The 22,283-nt window shown below is 38.4% G+C and overlaps 1 protein-coding gene across 2 annotated transcripts; it reads right to left on the bottom strand.

Annotated features, from left to right (window-relative positions):
• Positions 1-7,713: 7,713 nt before the first annotated feature.
• Positions 7,714-15,361, bottom strand: cmtr2 (cap methyltransferase 2). Of its 2 annotated transcripts, none has more exons than XM_077518597.1 (3): positions 15,281-15,361; positions 12,181-13,449; positions 7,714-10,604 (listed from the first exon to the last, which is right to left on the bottom strand). In XM_077518597.1, the coding sequence occupies exons 2-3, from the start codon at positions 13,438-13,440 to the stop codon at positions 9,558-9,560; spliced, it is 2,307 nt and encodes a 768-aa protein (XP_077374723.1). In that variant the 5' UTR covers positions 13,441-13,449; positions 15,281-15,361; the 3' UTR covers positions 7,714-9,557. The 2 variants fall into 2 exon arrangements, with proteins under 2 accessions (XP_077374723.1, XP_077374724.1); XM_077518598.1 differs by lacking the exon at positions 15,281-15,361 and adding an exon at positions 13,772-14,148.
• Between the last annotated feature and the right edge of the window lie 6,922 nt (positions 15,362-22,283).

Below are 22,283 nucleotides of genomic sequence, written 5' to 3'. Positions count from 1 at the left end.
CAAGTTTTGTGGCCAGTGGGAAAATTTCAAGCTTTTATCTCGATAGGTGGAAGGTCTCCCTCGCATCTGTTCCTCAAACAATCTGTATGCAAACATAGTGCTGTTCCAGGCGATATCTTTACTGGACACTGATATGCCAGAAAACAAAGGACCTGGTGCAGAATAACCAAAAACGTTTAGTGACCTGATGAGTGTCGGGGGCGAGCAGTGCAAGAGAGCATCCACAAAACAGACGAACGTGTGCAAGAAGCAAAGTTCAGACGCTGAGCACTTGCAACACGTCTCTGCCTGCTATTTAAAACATTCCTGTTCAGAGCCCATAAAAGGCACGTTCAATCCAACAGGCAATCCGTCTTCCGGATGGCCAAGAGGATGGTCAATCAAACCATGAAATGACCCAAGGGGTTGTTTGTCTCACCCGCCGGATATCTTTAACTCCAGAGTAGTTCAAGTTAATGTGCTTGCTAATTACCAGGAGGCCTTTAAAGCCTCCTTTCACTTCTTCTTCACACTCGTCTCATCACGCAGATAATCAGGAAAGTCAGCTGAGAAGCATCACTACAATAACAAACACACACCACAGTCCTCTTTTCTGGTGCACAACATTGAAAAGTGCATAATTATACGCTCAGATAGGCAATAAATACCCCAATGTGCATATTGTTGGGTAGAATGAAAATCCCAGAGTGGGCTTATTTGTGTGGAAGTGTGCACGCAGATCAAATTAGGCTTTGTGGGCTTGAGTGCCAGAGACATTTGCTCCGGCATTAATGCGCTGGAGCAGCAATCAGAGTGGGAGTGTACCATTTGTGTAAATGAGAGTGACAGATTGCCTCATTGCAGTAATCAGCCATTTTATCAGCCACACAATGGAGACTGTTAAGTAGTTTAACTCAGGGAAACTAGTCAGGGAAAATGCTGGAAAGTGATAAAGCAAAATACAATTTTCAATCGATTCTCACAGTTATGTAGTGGGTTTTTCCAATGGAACAGATAACCACAACACTTGACAAAGGGTACAGTCATCTTTTACGTTGACGATGTGTCAAACAAAATGTGTGCCACCATCTAGTGGTCGAAAGTGGAATTACACCCAATATAAACTAGAGTTGGACCATAATTCACTTTGTGTGTCAAAAAAAAAAAAAAAAAAAAAAAACACTGCAAAGCTGGAAGCCGTAATGGAGGGGGGTTTACTTTAGATTTAACTCTTGATTTAAATCAATCAATCAATCAATCAATCAATCAATCAATCAATCAATCAATCAATCAATCAATCAATCAATCAATCAATCACACTGTGCACCAGAATCAACCATAGAGTTAATTTACTGACAGAAACACACAGTCAAGTGTGCTAGGAATGAAATTCCCTGCGTGCATGCAGAAACTGTCCTTCGCCCCCTCTCTGCAGGGAACAATTAAGATGTTAGACCTCAAGTGCACAAACAAAATGTGCAAAAACAACCCCACCTCTCGTAATAATGTCACCAGAGACTACAAGTGATTATTCGCTGCCATGATGCAATCTGGGTTCTATCAGACAGTATGGCAACAAGATGACAGATCGAAGACTAACAGGTAGGCAACCCTCAGACAGTTTAATAATCTGTACCATCAGTTTTGCACATCGATAAAAAACAAAAACACAAATGAAGAAGAAAAGGTACCATGCCACCATATTGAATGGATACAGTTTAATAATGCTCTTTGCTGAAACTGTCACTAAAGTGAATTAAAAAAAAAGAAAAGAAATAAGAGGCTGATTCTTGAGAATTACACACAACCAAACCCGATTGTTCGTAACAGAAAGCCCAGCTGTGACAATTCTTAACAGTGATTGCTAACACAGCGAAGCTAGCTCCTAATGCTAATGTGGTTACGGTTGTGTGAATTCATTAGCACTGGGTACAGATGTGTAAATTTAGGGTATACTTTACTAAATTGAGGGTACAAATTATGAAAGATGTTTTTCTTCTCATACCCTGACACTAGGGTGGGCTCCATTTTTGTTTGTCCATAGTTTAGCAGTTAGCAACCCACTTCCTGGTTGATGGAGGAGGAGGATATCTGCATAGATGTTTATTGGGAACGTCACTGGACCAAACATGGTTCGGGAGGGGACAGGTAAGGAAGACAAGACAGCAAAAAAAAAAAAAAAAAAAAAAAAAGAAAGAAAAACAGCAGCAGCAGACGTTAAAAAAAAAATTGACTTAATTTCACACAACAGTAAAACAGACCAATTCATAATGTTGAACGATACATCTGAGTGACTGACCTGAACTGAATTGATGACTAAAACTTGTTGGGTTTTGGATTAGCTGCAATATCAGAACTCAACTATTAAATATATTGTTCAATTAATACTTATCAGACAGTCAATTATGGGGCAATATCTATAATTCATGCTCCAATCTTGCATTCACTTGAATGGCAACAACAAGCAGCCAGGTAGAGCCTGATTTGTGTGCTCTTATCCACCACTGTCCACGCAATCCCTTCCAAAGGGTCAGTTCAATACAGCAATTGATCTGAGGTCCATTGACATGCCTGTGAGAAGAATGCGAGAAAAATACTGACGTAAACAGTTAATCTGTCAGCTATTGATTTGCCTGCTTCGTAACGTGGACGAAAGAAAGTGCTGTCAGTGGAATCGGTCGCTGATTACAAATGGAGTCGTAAATTAATCAAATGAAAAGAAATCCAATGTAGGGCCCATCTAATGAGTGACCATGTGACCCAACAAACACGAAGAAGCTTGGCACGTCTTCTCACAGCACGATTAGATGAAAAGGAGAATTAACACATAAAAGAAGAAAAGGCAAGGAATTTTACATATACATTCATCCATTCGCTTCATACTGTAAATGCACACCGCAATATCTCCACCAATCGACAATGTAATTCAGGTCAGGTGTCAGGGGTTAATTGCTTGTTGTTTATCAACAGAAAATTAAATTCTCATTTTCCCCTTGGGTGAGTTTTTAATTTTTAGCATACACTAAGATGCAGCATCTTTTAAACATGAGATTGAAATTGGTTGAATTGTATTGAGCAACCCTCATCTATATGACACTAGAGTCTTAGGGATTAAACATGAAGAAGATTGTGTGACATCATCTGCAAGTTTATATGCAAGATTGTTAGCAAAGATGATTCTGCAGCACACCATTACTCTTCAGATATTACTGTTGAATTATGGCTTTAAAGAGGCATTTTAGTGCCTTCTATTTTCACATTTCCCAAAACACTGCACAAAATAGCAGAGTTAATCAGCTGTCATTAAAGAAACCACACGAAGTAATTTTACCTTCAAATCCAGAATGTTTTCAAACATTATCTTTATGCTACAAGCTGTGATGTGCCTCCAAATTTACAAGTTTTTTGTTTGTTTTTTTCGGCATGACAAATTTGCAAGAAAAAAAACTTAGAAAAAATTTACGGGAAAATACTTGCAGATTTGTGACATTAAAAGGGGCAAAATTGCGAGAATAAAACTCACAAATTTATGAGAAATAAACTCAAAGATTTGACATTTTAAGTGGTAAATTTGTGAGGAAAAAAACTCACAAATTTATGGGAAATAAACTTGCAGATTTGTGACATAAAGTGGCAAAAAATGCAGGAAAAGAAATAATCACAAATTTATGAGAAATAAACTCAATTTGTGACATTTAAAATGTGGAATATTTGTGAGAAACAATAACTCACAAATTTATGGGAAATAAACTCGCAGGTTTGTGACATAACGTGGCAAAATTGCGAGAAAAAAAATCACAAATTTACGAAAAATAAACACGCAGATTTGTGACATTTAAAAAGTGGCAAATTTGTGAGAAAAAAAACTCACAAATTTATGGGAAATAAACTTGCAGATTTGTGACATTATAAAGTGGCAAAATTGTGGGGAAAAAAAACTCACAAATTTACGAGAAATAAACTAAAAAATTTGTGACATTTTAAGTGGCAAAATTGTGAGAAAAAAACTTGTAAATTTACGGGACAAACTTGCAGATTTGCGAGAGAGAGAAAAAACTCAGAAATTTGCGAGAAATACACGTAGCGTACTCGGATGTTTGCGCCAATATTTTTCAGTCGGGTTTTCAAATGAGATAATAATTGCTTCAGCAGCGAATAAGCATCATATTGAACATTCATTCTTTCCATGGCATTGACTCAAATTTTATCACAATTGTGGTAAAAAAATATAATAATAATGATAAATCGTTAACTGTATAACCTCTAGCTAGCTCAGGCATCGCTTCAATATCTTTACTGGATTTTCCTCGAACTTTGGGTAGAAATAATCCACATCAACACTCATGATAGCGATGTCCTCTCTAGCCTATGTTCATGAACTCATTAAGTCTGCTCAGATGAGAGGCGAAAAGTCCTCTAAGACAACTAGAACAATCCAATTGCAATGGATTCAGTGCTCTGCGAATACAATGACCTGGATGGGTGAGAATATTCAAAAGTATCTTTAAAGTCAGTTGACAACTGTAAAAGGGGCCATAGAGCAAACAAATGTTAGCTCAAATTGAAATTGTGTGCTCCGCTGCATCAGCGGCCGTTCTGTGGGCCTATTCACACAAATTAAAATACAACTGTTCATTTAATTTATAGCCTGCTTTTAATGTAAAAGTATTGTGTACGTCTCCTATGCCAGATGGCACTGGCCTCCTATCTTTTGTTCCGAATATGAAGATTGATCTCCCATCGCGCTGTTGGCGTGATCCATTTTTCGTCGATGAAACAAAGCGGTTTAGTCAGACAACAGCTGCACAAGGAGCGAGGGACTCGTTGGCGTGCCTCGTGTCACTGTGACAGATAGTGGATGGTGGCCCGGGATTGCTCAGTGGTGCGCTCGCTGCACTGTGTGCCATTATGTCACAATTAATACATGCAGTAAATGTCATAAAAAACATCCCTCCCGCAACTTCCCAAGATTAAAAACAGTTTTGCTTTGAACTTTTGTTTATCTCTCACCCAACAGCACTTTCCAGCCCTGTCAACACCCTGGTCACATCCTGACTGGATTATTCCAACTCTCGTCTTTGCTGGTGTACAAACACAGTGACGAGCTGTGCATTTAGTACATTGGCCTTCAGTGAGGACTTAAGCCTCCTTTTAATCTCACTATCGTGTCACAATAATAGAAACTATCTATAGAAACTATAAATGCAATATAAATGCATACAACTGTGCCAAGTATATCATCTTGAGCTGTTCAGAATCAATATCCATTTAATAACCTGCTCTCATCCCACTTCATGCTCCTCACTGTACTGTTTATCCTCTTTTGGCTCCAGAGCTTTCAGCCGTGCAGCCTCTCATCTATAGAATTCTCTTCCACAGTCACTCTGTGATACTGGCTCTTGCCGCAATTTTAGGGCCTGTCCAAAAACTCATCTTTTCAATTCTACATACTCTATTTCAGTGGTTCTCACAGTAGTGTCTAGGGATGCTAACTGGAGCTTTTGTCCCCAAAAATTAATTACATTAAATATAAGTATTGGAGAAGTAGAATAAGTCATGTACTTTACTACTAATCAAGTATTTTGTTTAGAATTTTATTTTGTTTCTTATGGAGGATTTTAAAGCCATTGAAGTGTGTGTTCCATGTTTTTTTTTGTCCTTGAAAATTACAAAGATGGTGGCCACTTGTCACATTGCTATGACAAGAATATGAGAGAGAGAGCGAGAGAGCGAAAGAGCGAGAGAGCGAGAGAGCGAGAGAGAGAGAGAGAGAGAGAGAGAGAGAGAGAGAGAGAGAGAGAGAGAGAGAGAGGGGGGGGGGGGTGAGAGGAGAGAGAGTGAGAGGAGAGTGTAAAGGCATCATATCCTAAATAAAGACAACGATAAAGATAAAGTTACATTACTGACTACCGGTATTCACATAACATATTTTCTCAGACATTTTATCATTATTTTTCATATGGTTGCTAATATTTTGTATTTTATTAATTGGTAACGTATTTTCTATGACATTTTATCATTATTTTTCATATGGTTCCTAATATTCTATATTTTATTAATTTGTTTTAAGATTATTTTGAGTATTAGTATCTGTCAATTTCTGTTACCATACGAGCAGTAATGCTGCCCTGAGCTAAATGCTAACAGCTGCATGCTAATGTTTTATTAGCGCTCTTATGTTGCTGAAGTTAAACTTTGATGTATTTTCTAAACTTTTCTAAAGATTAAAGGGATACTTTACTTATTTAGCCATTTTTGGCAGTCAAAAATTAATATTTTGCCTATAATAAATTTGATATTTTCATTATGTTTCATGTACAATTAGTACCTTTAAAAACACATTTTGCAACTTGCTGTCGACTGTAAATGACATCAAAAGGGCTCAGGTAACCAATCACAGCTCAGCTTGTGAATGTCACATGACCAAACCTAGAAAACAGGTGAGCTGTGATTGGTTACCTGAGCCCTTATAATGTCATTTTCAGCTGACAGCAAGTTACAAAAGATGTTTTTAAAGGTACTAATTGTATGTGAAAAATAATGAAAGTATCAAATTAATTATAGACAAAATATTAACTTTTGATTGCTATAATGGGCTAAATAAAGTGAAGTATCCCTTTAACCAAGTGTAACCAACAGCGACCTAGAGGTAAATGCTAACTCCACCGCACTAATAAAGCTACAGTAACTGTCATTCAAAATATTCATCCTACAACCCCAAAATATGCCTTTTTACCTCAATATTGTGTTGTGTATTGAATTTCTTGTAGTAACACCATCACTTAGGAGCTGAGCTGTGAGGCTAAATGCGAACATCAGCATGCTAATGTGCAACGAATATGTCACAGGCAGGAATGGGAAGAGAATTACATTAAGGAATGATTAAATCTGCAGTCCGGAACAAACTAAAATCAAATCTCTCTTGTCAGCACATTGTAAACAATGATTTTTTTTTTTTTTTTAATGCTTCTCCGTTACCCTGAATGATGCTAAATCACATAAAACATTTGAATTAATCGGAGTGGTTTGTTTGGGTGGCTGATGGCGGTGTCAGATTAGTGATGATTGATTCACTTTTTTTTTTCTTTTTTTTTTTGCAGTGAGATCCAGTTTTTCAAGTGTAATCCATAATGTCGAAAGAGTAAAAGATGCCAGATGTATTCCACTGACAAATTAAAAGATTGAGTAATCTGTGGAGTTTAATAGGGGTGTGTGTAGTGTGGAAGAGGGGAACATTTTATATGCGCAACCAAGCTAACTACCCGTCAGAGAAATAGCTTCAAGACAAAGTAGATTTGTAAAGTCTACACACCCCTGTTCAAAATGCCAGGTTTTTCTGATAAGAAATAACCAAGACATAGATATATAATTTACAGTAACTATGAATACATTCCCAGAATTTCTTTGGTTTTATTCATCAATGGGCAGAAAATGAAGGAATAAATTGGTAAACCCAACAAGCAGTACAATGGCCAAAAGACAAAAAGCTGCAGCGCATCCTGGGAAAAAAAAATAAAAAGTAATGCATTGCTATTTGCTGGAGAGGACCAGCACTCTAGGGTAGGCCGCAGCGGCTCACTAACCATCTGTGACTGACAGGAGGCTCGGCATCGAGGACATTTTGTTTGTTCAAATCCACCCTCAAAACCCTTTGTGAATACAGCTATGCACGAGTTCTACTGAAACAACTTTTAGTTGTGTGCCGTATGCAAGGGATGAGATCTGATGCATGCGTGTCTTGTCATTTTTTATTTGTATTTTTTGACATGGAGAAGCTCTTACAAATCATAAATAAAACAAAAGCTAAAGATCACAAAATGCGTTACGTTGCTGCTTTTGACGAAACCCACATGAGGTCTATTTTAAGTCCATGAATATAGTAAATTAATACAGTAAAAAAATAAAAATCTCATCAAATGGATGGAAAAATGTAAATAAAAAGATATTGTCTCGAAGAATTTTAAAACATCATTGCCTAGCAGCTCATTTTTACTCAAATGATAGATTTTTAACCAGATGAAAGTGAAGAAAAAGCATTTTGTGAATGAAAGAATGTTGGATCAGTCAAACAAAAGGGTGCATTTGAGGAAAATCAATAACATGACACAAAATATTCAAAAACGAAGACTTTCTGTACAAAGCAAACAGATCTGATGGGCACCAGTATCAGAAGATGTCATCATTCAGATTCAGAAAACATTTGTATGACGCCCCAGAAAGTATGTAAGAAGAGTGTCTATGAAAAACAAGATTTCTCGTACGACACTGACATGTGGAGGTTTGCGAACTCGGTTATGAAATTTACTTAGTTTGCCTCGGACATGAAGTCACAGCTTACAAACAATATATTTTGGTTTGGAGGGTGCACCCTGAAAAACACAATCACGAGGAAGAACTAAAAAGTCTTTGTCACATTTGTTACAACACTTTTGATTTGACAGTACTACATGAATGATAAAAATGACCTGTGGAAAAAAAAATAGCTGCCTCTGGCTCAACTTTGTGCCTCTAAATTTGATATACAAAACACCAGAACGCCCAAGAAAGAACAAATAATCAGAGGCAGAAGACATACCGGTAACTTAGGAGGCGTCAATCATGGTTTCTTCATAATCAAGTTAGGGAAAAACGAAGGGGCCAAATAGAGATTTTTCTCCCACATATTTTTTCCAAATGTAACTGTGGGGTTATACTGACAGTTTGGACAAATAATTTATAATAAAGTCAACATGAAACATTTCTTGACAATAATATATGTGACCTCACTAGTCTAAACATGACATTCTGATTAATATTACATTTTTGAAATATGAGTTATGAAGCAAAATACCGTTTTTACCCATCTCAGGGGGCTGCCATTTTGCCACTTGTCGACTAAAGATGACATCAATGTTGCTCAGGGCTGACGCTGCGCTGTGATTGGTTGTTACCTGAGACCTGGGCAACATTGACGTCATCTTCAGTTGACAGCAAATAGCAAAATGGCCGCCCCCTGAGAAGGATAAAAACAACTGGACTTTGCTGCTCACATATTAACCAGAATACCATATTTAGACTCGTGGGGCTGCATAGAATATATTATTGTCAAAAAAATAACATTGGGGTTGACTACGCATTAATATGTGGCGATATGATTATGGAACTATATCTGTGTCATCAGATTCTGAATCCGAATTACTAACACTAAATTCTGTTACCGTGAAAATATTCTATGTAATGTAAACATCTAGCTTCAAATTCAACGTTCAGCTGCAAAACATCACTTTTCAGATCACCAGGCCAATGCCAGTCAATCATGTTAACTCCCTTGTGTTGGCTGAGGTTGGATGACGGCTCAAACGATTGCTTTGGCCTGGCTTGTTTCGCAGCCTGAAAAGTGTAAACAAATAAATTAAAATGTAAACTTCTGTTAGTGATTCAGATTGAGAATTTGATGACACATATATACAGTACTTCCATCAATTATACCTCCCCCAAAAATACTCATATGCAAAAAATTGGAATGATTAATTAACATAAAATCCATGTAAATATAAAATAATACAATGCTAAGGCTAACTGGTATAGTCTCGTCTGTTCTACGCCTGCATGAGCAAATGCAGCGCGTGTCGCATGATTTCAGAGTTCATCATCCGCAGGAAGTCAGTCAACCCTCCACTCAGCAGTTCATCCATGGGCACGAATTGGAGCACCTGTCTATCAAAAACGAGCTGACTTTTACCTGCGTTGTCCTCCCCTTTCAACAGCTCACCCATACACTTTTGGACTTCCGTCAGGGTTGGGAGGATTCGGGCCGCAGCTCGGGGGCAAAAGCCGGCGCATACGAGCACAGCTCCGACACCGCCCGAGGGGGGCGGGCACCTGAACTTGACTGAGCGAAAACAAGCGTGCAAGCAGAGCACCACGGCGGCCGAGACGCGGGTGAGTGCCGACGGCACGGGCAGCAACAGGGCGTCCCCGGAGGTCAGCGTCCGCAGGGATGCCGCCACACAGCCGACCAGCTGATGCTGGTACGCCGGCGCCGCGTCGTGAAGCACGCCGCCGTCTCCATGACGATACGAATCTTCTGAAGGAAATGTGAGAACGAGCTCCCCGATTTGGTGCCCACTGACGTCCCACTCTGAGCGACTACCCAACACCATACACCGTTTCATTTTTGTCCCGTTATTGTCAGTGCAAACACCCGCCACGTCCGACAAGATTGACGCGGAGCTAACAGCGTGGCATGAGTCACAGTGAGGCGCCTGATTCAAGTCTTTCAGAGCTGAGGCCACCTGTGCTTCAGTAACATAGTTTAACAAGACACCCGCGCAGAAGGGAGAGTTTCGAACGGCGGGCAGCACCGCACCGACGACAACATACCAGGAATCCACATGGCAGCCGGACAGGGGTCCTTGCAGCACGCAGTCCGTCCCGTCGGCCTCGCAGAGGTGACGCTTTATCCAGTCGGCATGGCAACCTTTCTTCACGCGCTCCTTCCAGCTGAGGCTCTGCAATTCCCTGCGCTCGTTGAAGGAGCCTGCCGCCTGCTTCTTCGCTCCCAGAGGTTGGCCCGCCGAGACGCGGCAGCAGGCGGGGCTGACGGCGTTACGGGAGATCCAGCGACTCCGAGGGAGGAATGTCACCTGAGCACAAAGTAGTGTTAATTGTATCTGCCATTTTAAAATTTAGTCTCAATTTTTAGTCCAGTTTCAATCACGCTTGTTAACCTCATCCTGTTTTTATTTAGTCCATTTTTTGTCGATTATAAATCTAGCATTTTAGATGTTCAAGAAAATATAATTTTATTCGTCTAGTTTTGGTCAACAAAACGTTTTAGTCTAGTTTTAGGACAATCATTTAACCACTGTTTTTGTTTGTTTGTTTGTTTGTTTGTGTCATCAGATTACATTGAACATTTCGGATTGAAACAATTTCACACAAAATTTTCTCTCATCGTTTTGATGCAAAATCTATTTCACAAACAATTACAGTATATCAACAAGCGGCTAATTTGGCTCCATGTTATGAGCTAGTTAAGCTAGCCAGGATTAGCGGTCGGTTTAACATTATTGTTGAAACGTTATAGCCGTTGGATTAATGTTACGTTATAACTAGACTAAGTGCAATTTCTGGAGAAATTGCGTGGGAATGCTGAAAGAAAATTGAAAGATAAATTATGAAATTATAACCCTGGTTACTAGACAATGCGCTTCACCGACTGTGCCATTGAGCAGTATCAGACACCTGGTAATGATGATAATTTATATACAGTATATGGAAGTGGGCGTGGAAAGTGATACTTAGAAAACGTTCAATGACTGTCCCATTGAAAATGAATGGGGAATAGTTTATATTAAATGTTAAATTGTGCAAATACTGTAAGTAATGTGGAATCACACAATATATATATATATATATACCCAGGGAGGTGTGAATTTTTTTTTTTAAGCTAGTTGAAATTTGAACAATGTCAACTGGAAGTATTATGTGGGAGTTGTTAGGCGGCAAAAAAGTGTGGAGAATAAAAATGACAATAAAATGCTTCAGCATTCCCACAACTATAATTTACTTTTTTTTTTTTTTACCTTTTACCCTGAATCAGTGTCACAGTGACAGATTAACATATAAGATTTAAAAAAAATCATATAATTTCTGTCTCGTTTTTGTTCATGAACTAAAACGTACATAGATTTTAGTCCAGTTTTTAAGTGAGTACATTTTCATCTCGTCTTCATTAGTCGACAAAAATGCATACTAATTTAGTCCTAGTTGTTGTTTACGAGGGTTTTAGTTTAGTCTAGTTTTAGTCCAGCTAAAAACGTGTATTGACGAAATTATTTTTGTTTTCGTCGACGAAATTAACACTAGCACCAAGATACTTTCATCAAAATTAATCCAGCGTGAACCCTACTGTATAGTGAATAGAAATAAATTATTCCTGTTGTATGTGCCTATGAATGTGCTTTTAAAGACTAGACAAATATTGAAAATTGAAATAAGTACAGTAGGTGGGTTCTGGGTCTGTAGTCCTATTTTTTTCTTTGTTTATACAATTAACTAGTTTGGTCGCGAGTTTATTTTTTATTTTAAGTTTTAGTTTTTAGTTTTTAATAATAATTTACAACAATCATCAATTGTGCAGATTTTCACTATTTGCAGTGTGGCCGGGTTGTACTGTATTTTAAAGAGAATATACTCATTAAATTTTTGACTTCTTACCTGGAAACGTAGCAGGTAGTCGTGAGCCGTACAATCCCTTATGTAGTCGAGCCTCTCCCTCTGCTCGCCACTCATTCCTTCAAACAATCTCAAATTTTCTGTGATGGTCTCAACCTGCAGGGTGTGAAAGTACTCGCAGATCTCTTCATGCTGTGTGAGAAACGACGGCGGGATGGCGGATTCCGGGAAGAGCGCTTCCCTCTCCGCCAGATGCGGTCCGTAATTCCGGATGAGCTTGGACAGCAGAGGCCTCTCGGCCTCCTTGCGGTCGTAGCCGAGGCACACGACGTAAACCTCGGAATTGCCGGCCTTGCTGGTGGCAGGTTTGAAGACGCTGACGGAGCGGAAGCAGCAGTTGAGCAGGTAGAGCAAACAAACGGAGGAGTGTTCATACAGAGTGAACATTTTGAGCACGAAGGAGCCGCCGGGCCCGAGGAGCAGCAGAGCGGCCGTCACCTCACAGTAATGCAGCGGCGCCACCAGCGCCTCCTGCTCATCGGGGTTCTCCTGGCAGTCGAAGCTCCCGTCCGCCGTCACCAGATCCACTCGCCGCATGTTTGCCACAAACGTTCGCAGCTCCAGTAGGTGCTTTTGGAGCATGATGTCGCCCGTGTTGTCGGACCCAAAGAACCACCACGGCAGAGTGTTGGCGATTAACCGATCATCCGCGATGGTCGTGCCACCGGCGTTGGCCTCATGGTACGGGTTGAGCGTGTTGGCGGCCCAGCTCCAGTCGCAGTAGCGCGTGTGTTCGCTGGTTTTGACATAATGGTTCAAGGCGCTTATAAAAGCCCCCGGCGCTTCGCACAGGTGAACCGTGTTGAGCTCCCCAGAGTGGAGCGCCTCTTCGGGAAGAAGACTGAACGTTCCCAGGATCTCATAGAATTTGCACCACGCCTGAGTGCAAATTTCCGCATTGGCGGCAGAGCGCACCGTGGCGATGACCTTCCCGGCCCGGTTAGTGGAGTTGGTGTGCTGATGCCACACTTCGACGTTCTTGTCACTGAGCTGGTTCTTCACAGCATTTAGGGACAACTTCAGGGCCTGAAGGCGGCAGTTTTCTATTTTCATGTGCTGTCTGAGGGCGACATTCGCATTAGGGGTGCACCATTCGTCATTGGACGGTTTGAAGTAGGTCCTAATTTTACTGAATAGACATTTAATCTCAGTCAGCGCGTCAGCATCACAAGCTGCAACACTGCCCACTTGCTGCTGCTGCTTCCTGCAGACTTTCTTCCTGGTTCCATTGCTCGAGATCATCTTCACCTGCTGTGGTAGAAAAACAACTCTGGTAAAATCAACACCACACTGAGATACAGTGGATATAAAAAGTTCAATTCAGATACCAAAAACGAGCCCAAGATAATTTCTGAAAGTTCGATGAATCATACTAATTCAATTATTTCAGTTATTAACAGTTGGAAAAAAAAAGTACATTGAAATGAAATGTACCTAAGTAACAATTTAAAAAAAAAATCTTTCAATAATATACAATATCCCTTTTGAAAACTTGGCAAGTTGGCACAATGAAAACAAAACTAATTTCTTTGCCGAGTGCTCGAATCAAGAGTTCAACCACAGTTGACTTTACCTCCCTCTGTTTATATCCAGGCTGTCATCATTTGTGGAGGTTGAAAATGTAACAAACCTGTTTTGACCAAGTAAGGAGGAAATGTTTTCAAATACATAAAGCCATAAAAAAAAAAACAATAAATTACAGGTAGCCGAAAAATTTACTCAAGTACAGTAACAAAGTATTTGCACTTCATTACTTCCCACCATTAATGTGCAAGTGTCAAATATACCAGAGTGCCTAACATTTACCTGCTTGCATGCAAAACATGGGATTCATAGTCAATAGTGCATTTTACATTAAAAGGCAACCACGTGAATCATCTTTTTTCATAGCACGCATGACTGGGTGTTGATTTAGTCGCAGATCATTGCAATGTGGTGCCCTCAGATTTAAAAAAAAAAAAAAAAAAAAAAAAAAAAAAAAAAAAAAAAAAAAAAAAAAAAAACACACTGCAGCTCCAGTAGATACTTACATTTGGACATGCCCCCATTCAAATTTACAGCTACAACTTGGTGTTGCAAAGATCAGGTCCAATGTTAGTTTGTGAAGGTGTATTTGCGTTATGGAAGGGTCATTCCAAAATTACTGTATATATTATTGTGTGTCATTTTGTACTGTACGGATAAGGTTTTTTTTGGGTTTTTTTTTGACCATTTAGCAGATAACACAGCTTGCATCTCTTGAAAAAGACCATTAGCAGACTAGACCATTAGCTGTATGGATTTGCAACCCTCTTACAAAGATGAGACTAATACTAAAATGAAATGAGTATTCAAATGGAATTTGACTTTGTTTAATTTGAAAAGATTTATTCACTACTGTTTATGTTTTTGAGTGCCTGAGCATTGAAATCAGGGTTGCTTCAGGGACCTCAGCAAAATATATAATTAGATTATAAATTAATTATATATATATATATATATATATATATATATATATATATATATATATATATATATTTTAAAAAATAAATAAATAAAAAACTACAGTTGATGCACTGGACGCATAATTGTCTGTTTTTTTTTGTTTTGTTTTGTGTAGTTTTTCATTACAGCTTAACAAAAATGTGAATGGTCTCATTTTCAAAAAAGTTGGTGCCTGTAATTCTGGAATGACACTCACACGTGAAAAGCTCATCTAAAAGATACAACCTTGTCTAAGTTGTGGAATTAGTGACAAAAAAAAACAAAAACAAAAAAAACAAAAAAACATCCAGAAGTATTAGTTTAAATTTTCAAGTGTTCGTTGTATTTCGTTTATATTTTCACTCCTTCTTCACATGCTACCAATGTACCATTGGTCGCCAACGTAAACTAATATAAAACTAGAGTTAACTTCGAGTAAAAGCTCGTGTTATAAGACAAACAGAGAACTCGCTGAAAAAGTTACCTATTTGAAAAACTAAACAAGATATTTTGGACTCTCTAACCGTTTAACATGAGTAAATGTTTTCAGTACAAAGATTCGTTTCGAACACGTATACCAAGTAACGATGTAAACAGTCGTGAAATGTTAAAAACTCACCGGAATCCTCCGCAGCACGGACACCGGAAGACCTTCGCGCTCACGTGATCATGAAGCCCCGCGTCACGTGATCGCGCAGCCGAAAAATACGCATGCGCCAGGACTGGCTCTGCGCGCGGCATTTCTTGGCATTTTTTTTCCGCTTCATTTTTTTTTGGTGATGATTTAGTGATGTCTTCCAGACCAATTAAGTATAATTAATCCATTCCAGACCCCACCACCAAAAATAAAGAATAAAATAAACTAAAATGTTTGTAATGTGTTCTTAATCAGCAAAACATCAGTTTCTAATATTTTTGTTTATATATATATATATATATATATATATATATATATAGTACTATAATAACACAATTAAACACAATGTAAAGAGTTTGTGCATAATTATTAATTCATTCAGAATCAGAAACTCTTTCTTTTTTTAGTCCCTTTAAGTTAAAGGAAATTAATGTGTGCGGTAGGAGTACATAGATAATATATTCTAATTAAGTTTGACATTGTCATCTAAATTTAGCATTTATATGAGATGCAAGATACATTCAAATTTATTGAACAAGCTCCATAAGAGCAACACAATTACCAATTGAATCATAAAACATCTGCTTGCTTACAGCCTTTTAAATATGCCCCTAGACATTTGTCTTCTGAGCTTCACTGATTTGCAGATTCATTAACATAAATCGTGAACGCACTGCGATGTGAAGTCACTTTGACAAATCACACTGTTTACAATATGTCAGACAAACAAATAGGCCAATATAAGATGTCTTTTTGAACATTTCTAAAATAGACTATGCTCTTTTTGTAGTGAGCTGGCTTGTGTGAGAGTCTTTACAGACTACAAAATGATCTTTCTACGCATTATTTGAGCTCTCTGGCATGTGAGTTCATTCAAGCTGACTTTTGTGATATAGTGTAGCAAAGAATGAGCATCATGACTGTTTATTTTCTCTGCTTCGGGGCTATTTCCTATACATAGGATATACTACATATACTACATATACATACAGAATGCTGCATGTGTGTAAATTAGGTTTTGGTAAGAGGTAGGGGACTTGCGGGCTTAAAGCAAAAGCAGGACACCCACAGAGGGAGCCTTATTCATAAATAATGGACCTCTGGGATATACAGGTGCAATTAGGATTTCCAAAATGGTAGCAGCTGTAAACATTTTGACTTTCTATTTGTAGCTAAATCTCTGGAACATCTTGTAATATTAATGTGTGCATTATGAAGCACACTTGGTTGTCCCTTTCAGAAGACCGGTATATTGATTCATGTTCCTATCAATTACAGTAAAAGCATTGAGACGATTCACATATTAGATCCTCAAGGATTTTAAGAACTTTAGCTATAGCTTGGGAAATTTTCTCAAATTCACACTTTTTAAGTTTTAAGAATTTTAGCAGTACGCTACATTAATGTGCTGTAATATGTTTGCCTTAGGCCCTCAAAAGACTAAATATGCCCCTGATACAAATCCAGTCTCATAAAATGAGGAGAAAATAGATCCCACTGTCGGCCTGTCAATTTTCACATCTCTCAACTCAACTTTATGAACGTTATGCTTTCCAACAGCCGCAGCTGTATTAAAGTGCTACAGAACACATAAAATTATAACAATAATACAATCAGAAATAACCAAACAAAATTTTCTACTCCATTGAAAATAATCTATGGCACTTTACGTACATGACATATTGAGTTTTATTTGCTGTTGCTGCACGTCTCATTAAAAGACTTTGGAGGCAAATTGTAAGTGATCTGAACAGAATTTGCTATTATGCATCAGGATCACTGACTTAGATGAAATTGTCTCAATTTATTTCCAACAGTCGCTTATCTTCATTTCATAGCATGTGTTTTCACTGAAAAAAGAAAATTCTCGATGAACATAAAAATATTGACGTAATCCATCACAATCAAGACTTAGACTTCGATCAATTTGAAAATATTCAATTGTTTTAACCTGAAACTTTTACTTTTATGTTATTTATTAAGGCCAGGAATAACTCATTATTTTTGGTGGGTCCCACTTAAAATAATTAAGTTGGATTAATTAAATATATTTCAGTTTAACCTATTTTTTTCCCCTTTATGTAAACCATATTTGTACATTGGAACAAAGTTTACATTTTTTCATTCTTTTCAAAGATTTAAAATGGTCATAATACTGAATTAAAAAAATGCTTTCTATACATTTAGAATATAGGCAAGGCAACTTTATTTATACAAGGCAATACATGTACATACATTTAAAAGCACGAAAGAGATTGAAAACTGTCACGCCGCCACGCTGGTGGCGGACCATGCTTTTATTTTGTCATCATGTTTCCTGTTTTATTTTGAAATCATTAACCACCCTCTCACCTCAGGTCACTTGCCCTTCCTCCACCACAGTTAATCACCGGTCCACGCCCATGATTGTCTCCACCTGCTACCAATCACCCCGGTCAATAAAAGCCATCATCCACCACCTGCAGGTTGCCGAAGTGTCACAACCCGTGCATGGAAGCGTCCTCACAGTCATCGAGTCACTTGCCTTGCCTTGCCTTGCCTTGCCTTGCCTTGCCTTGCCTTGCCTTGCCTTGCCTTGCCTTGCCTTGCCTTGCCTTGCCTTGCCTTGCCTTGCCTTGCCTTGCCTTGCGCCCTTAGTTTGCCCCTTGTTTTCCTCCCTAGCGGAGCGCCTTTTGTTGTCCCCGTTTTTGAGTGCCCTTTTTGTCTCTCCAGTTTGGAGCTTTTTTTGTTCAGCGTTTTTTCCCTCTGTAAGAGGAGTTTTTTGTTCGTGCCAAATAAACTGCAGCCTTGTGTGGCCAACTTGTTACCTGCGACTGAGTCCTCCCCGCTCTCGTCGTGTCAAAAACAAAAAGTGCAAGAAAAATATTTAACATTTTTTAATTGTATTTATTTATTTTTAATTAAAACGGTGCCTTATAAGCGCTCAATCATAGGCATGGGAAAAATAAGCACTGCCCATCTCCCAGTAGAGTGTTAATTAATTAATTAATGTATTTATTTATTTATTACATTTATGTCAGATTTTAGCTTCCATGTGTTGTCATGTCACTATAATCTGCACAGGGCCTAAAGAATCAAGAGTTCAATCCCATTACAATGAAACACTATTAACGACCTCTGTTTAGTTTTGGTTTTTCAACAAGTCAGATTTCAGATTTACAGAATTTTGAAATCCATACATTCATTCAGTTAGACGATGGAATAATTGATAGGATAATTGATTCTAAAATGATTCAATAGTAACACATGCACATTAGGGGTGTTAAAAAAAAATCGATTCGGCAATATATCGCGATACTGTACTACAGTTTGCAATTCTCGAATCGATTCAATTGGCAGCCGAATCGATTTTTAAACATCCATTTTTGATGGAAAAATATTCAACAAAATATTTTACTTAGGGTTAGGATTCACACCTTAAGCATGGAAGAATGCTATATTAATGGAGCATTAAGCCTTAATATTTTATTTCAATGCTGTTCAAACATGAAATAGTTTACATGTTTGTTAAATACAGTGACTCACAGTTATAAGACTGAAGTTTCAGATAAATAAATAATACATTTTCATACAAATCTTACAGTGTACATGTACAAGTTTACTGAATAGTATTTTCTAAATTGGAGTTAAAAAAAAAATCGCAACAATCGATTCACAAATTTATATCGGGATTAATCGGATCAAATCGTGACCTATGAATCGTGATACGAATTGAATCGTCAGGCATTAGGCAATTCACACCCCTAATGTACATACACTACTGTAAATCATTTAAACTGCAATGTTGCTCGTGAAAACCTATATGTGTCTGTCTGTGTATATGCGCGTGTAGCACAACAGTTGCATTATAAGGAGATTGAGCTTTTAAAGGTCATGCCTGACTATGAAAAAAAAGATTAAATGTGTTCTGCCAGTATACTTGCCGCCCCAACAAGGCTTATGGACTCTATATGTCTATAAATCTGTCTTAAAATTGAGATTGTGCATAACAATTTTCACACATTTGCGCAATTACTACCACTATAAAGATACTTCATTAGCCCGTGATCCGATGATCAATCGTGTTGTGTTTTTGCTTGTATTTTACATCTTAAAAATGGATTTGCAAGAACTCAGTCATAGCTCAATTATGTGGTTGCCTGATTAACTTGTGAGTGGCCAAGTATTCCCACTGAATTAATCAAACATGATTGGACAATACATCTTGACTTGTCCCTGGCCAAACCAGACATTGGCTCATTCTATCCTTCCTTCTTTCTGTGTACCCTTCTCTGCTACAAAACAAGGCCTGGCTAACACAATGCCCCATTGGACATTTTTTTTATTTTATTTTTTAACATGAATAAAAATACCCTAAACATTATTCTTTCACCCCTGGAAATTGATGACTTTTCCTAAATTGACCCAAAAATCATCAAAATTAAAATATGTGAAAAAAAAAAAAAAAAAAAGTTTCTACATGTGCTACAAAGTAGTCCCTTGCCAAATTTGACCCGTGTGTACGAAAATATATTTCAGATTTACCAGTGTTGGTATCAAGTAATATAAATATGGTGTGAATGCCATAAATGAGCTTTTTTTTTATTTTTTATAATGGGACTGTGAACTTGAAACAGTCCTAAAGAACTGTCTGTGTTACCTCCGCATTTTGACACTTGCACCTGTTGGTCTTAAAAGAGTCATAAAGGAATCTCAAAGCAGCTAGGGACCAAGTCATGTATACATGCATTTTTATAGGATAGCGGTGCCGGTGTTTGTGGAATTAGTCGAAAAATCGAGTAGGCCTAAGCTAAAAATTAGTCAAAAATGTGCTGGAGAGGAAATGACACTTGGGCCTAGAGTTGTACGATATTATTTACTTATTTATATTATTTTGAGGTGTGGAGTATTGTGTAAACTTCATTGCGACACTAATGTAGCATCAAGATAGTAACACAACAAAAATCACCTATCTATGTTTTCTCGTGCCTCACATGAGCATCCCAGGCATGACCAATCAACTCATGCTTAATCCAACTGTTACAAACTGGATCAGTGTAAAAATGATTTCGTTACCATTGGTCACTTGTGAGCTGAGTTCAATCAACGTAGTCAGTGCAGTGTCCATGTGAAGCAGATAATATAGCTGCCACTGTGGAAAAGTACGCCAGTAAAAATTCACTTCACTCCTCGAGAGCCACAAGAAAAGCACTAGCCGGTGGGCTAGAAGCCTCAGCTGCTGGATAGTGCACTCAACGCTAACCCGAGGGACGCCTCGGGCAGGACTGCGCTGGATGACACATGCTCCAAGGTAAAATGAGTTCCTGAGCTTTTGTATGACAAGTGACACTTTAGACTTTAGTTGCACGAACATTGTATGAAAAATCAATGAAGTTTATTGTCATTGCAGCAGTGGCACTCCAGCTCCTGCATAGAATCACTATAGTTATTTATCCACTGGATATTTGATAACATTAACTTTTATACTGTTCATTAAGACGTCTCATCTATTCTCTCAACTCATTAGTATGACACTAAAAAATATAAAGTAGGCCTACAAATGACTATAGGCCTACTGTTATTTGGCTAAATGTGTTGCACTGGTTGTGTTAAACCAAATTGCTGCTTGAGGTAGCGGCAATGTAAACAAGTCGACATATGAGGTTAGTACTGCATCACATACGTGGTGAAAGAAGTCTCTTCTCCATATGAACACATTGCCACAGCATCTATTACCATGCAAGGCTTACCCTGCAGGTCAACAGTCCAATAAAGGCCAGCCTTACAGTGATGGATGCACGCTATCTCCAACCATGTTCTCAGTCTGCCGATCATAACATTGATGCATAATAAAAGAAGGTCACGTGGATACCCGTACATAGAAATGTCATACATACAACATACATATCGCCTGTCTAGTAAGCCAAGAAAGGTTCATAAAAACCTTTTGTTTTTCACCTTCTTACACACATAGTAAAGGAACTGTAGCCACATCCATTACGATCCAGCCCCTTTTTCTGACATGCTTATCAGGGACAATTAAACATTTAAGAGACACGGCGCCACAAATTAGCACCGCAAGAGGCGGACGTTACGAGTAATTTCTCGATAACACAGTAGCTACAGGGGACGGCGCCTGTAATGAATGTCGCAAAGGAAAATGAAAACATAATCTAATGTAGAGAATGAAGAATGTTTTTTAGCGGTTGCTGTGAGATGCTATAATGGCCTTTCTGTCTGTCTATCCTTCCACTTTGAAGATGTATCTCAACAGATGTTTGATTAGAATCTAGATGTTGAATCTCAATGACATGGATTGTTCATTTATCTGGTATGTTCGCGGCGAGAGACAACATACAATAATGTAAGTAAGCTGCCATTAGATTTGTTGTTTGTCCATCTGTTTGTGAGCAGGCTAGTAGCCTACTTGGTTGATGGAGGAAGCTGAACAGGCGGGTGGTTCCTTTTTGGTTCTCGGAGGATGGATGTTGTTGTGACTTGAACAGTGAAACTACATTCCTTTAGCCGCACCTTTATCCATCACCAAAACGGCACTCGTCGTCAGGAGTGTGCTGTCAGGAGAGGCAGCGCCTCCCCTGTTAGTGGAATGTAACATAATACAAATAATGATTATATAAATATTATTTTCCTGGGGTATCTATGGGCAAGATGGCAAGTGAGGCAGCGAGCAGCCAGCCTCACCTCTGATCACTCACAAAAGCAGAAATAACTGAATAAGAGCTATATCTTAGGTAAAATGACTATACGGCAATAGAACTACTGGCAAGTAACAGAGATTTTTGTTCTGCACCAAAAAGACATTTGCAGCTAGAATAGTCATTTACCGAATTAACAATGTATAGAGTGCATTTCTGATGAAAGTTGTCTTCTTGAAGAACCGTGCTTTGATTTCAAATTTAAGGACATTTCATGGTGAGCCCAAACTTTTGAATATGAGTTCCTCTTACAGTTTCCAGAAAAGCTGCTAAGGGACTCGGTGTAATTT

This window comes from Festucalex cinctus, chromosome 4, assembly GCF_051991245.1.
Source record: "Festucalex cinctus isolate MCC-2025b chromosome 4, RoL_Fcin_1.0, whole genome shotgun sequence".
Taxonomy (NCBI): Eukaryota; Metazoa; Chordata; class Actinopteri; order Syngnathiformes; family Syngnathidae; genus Festucalex; species Festucalex cinctus.
This window is presented reverse-complemented; position numbering and strand designations above follow the sequence as displayed.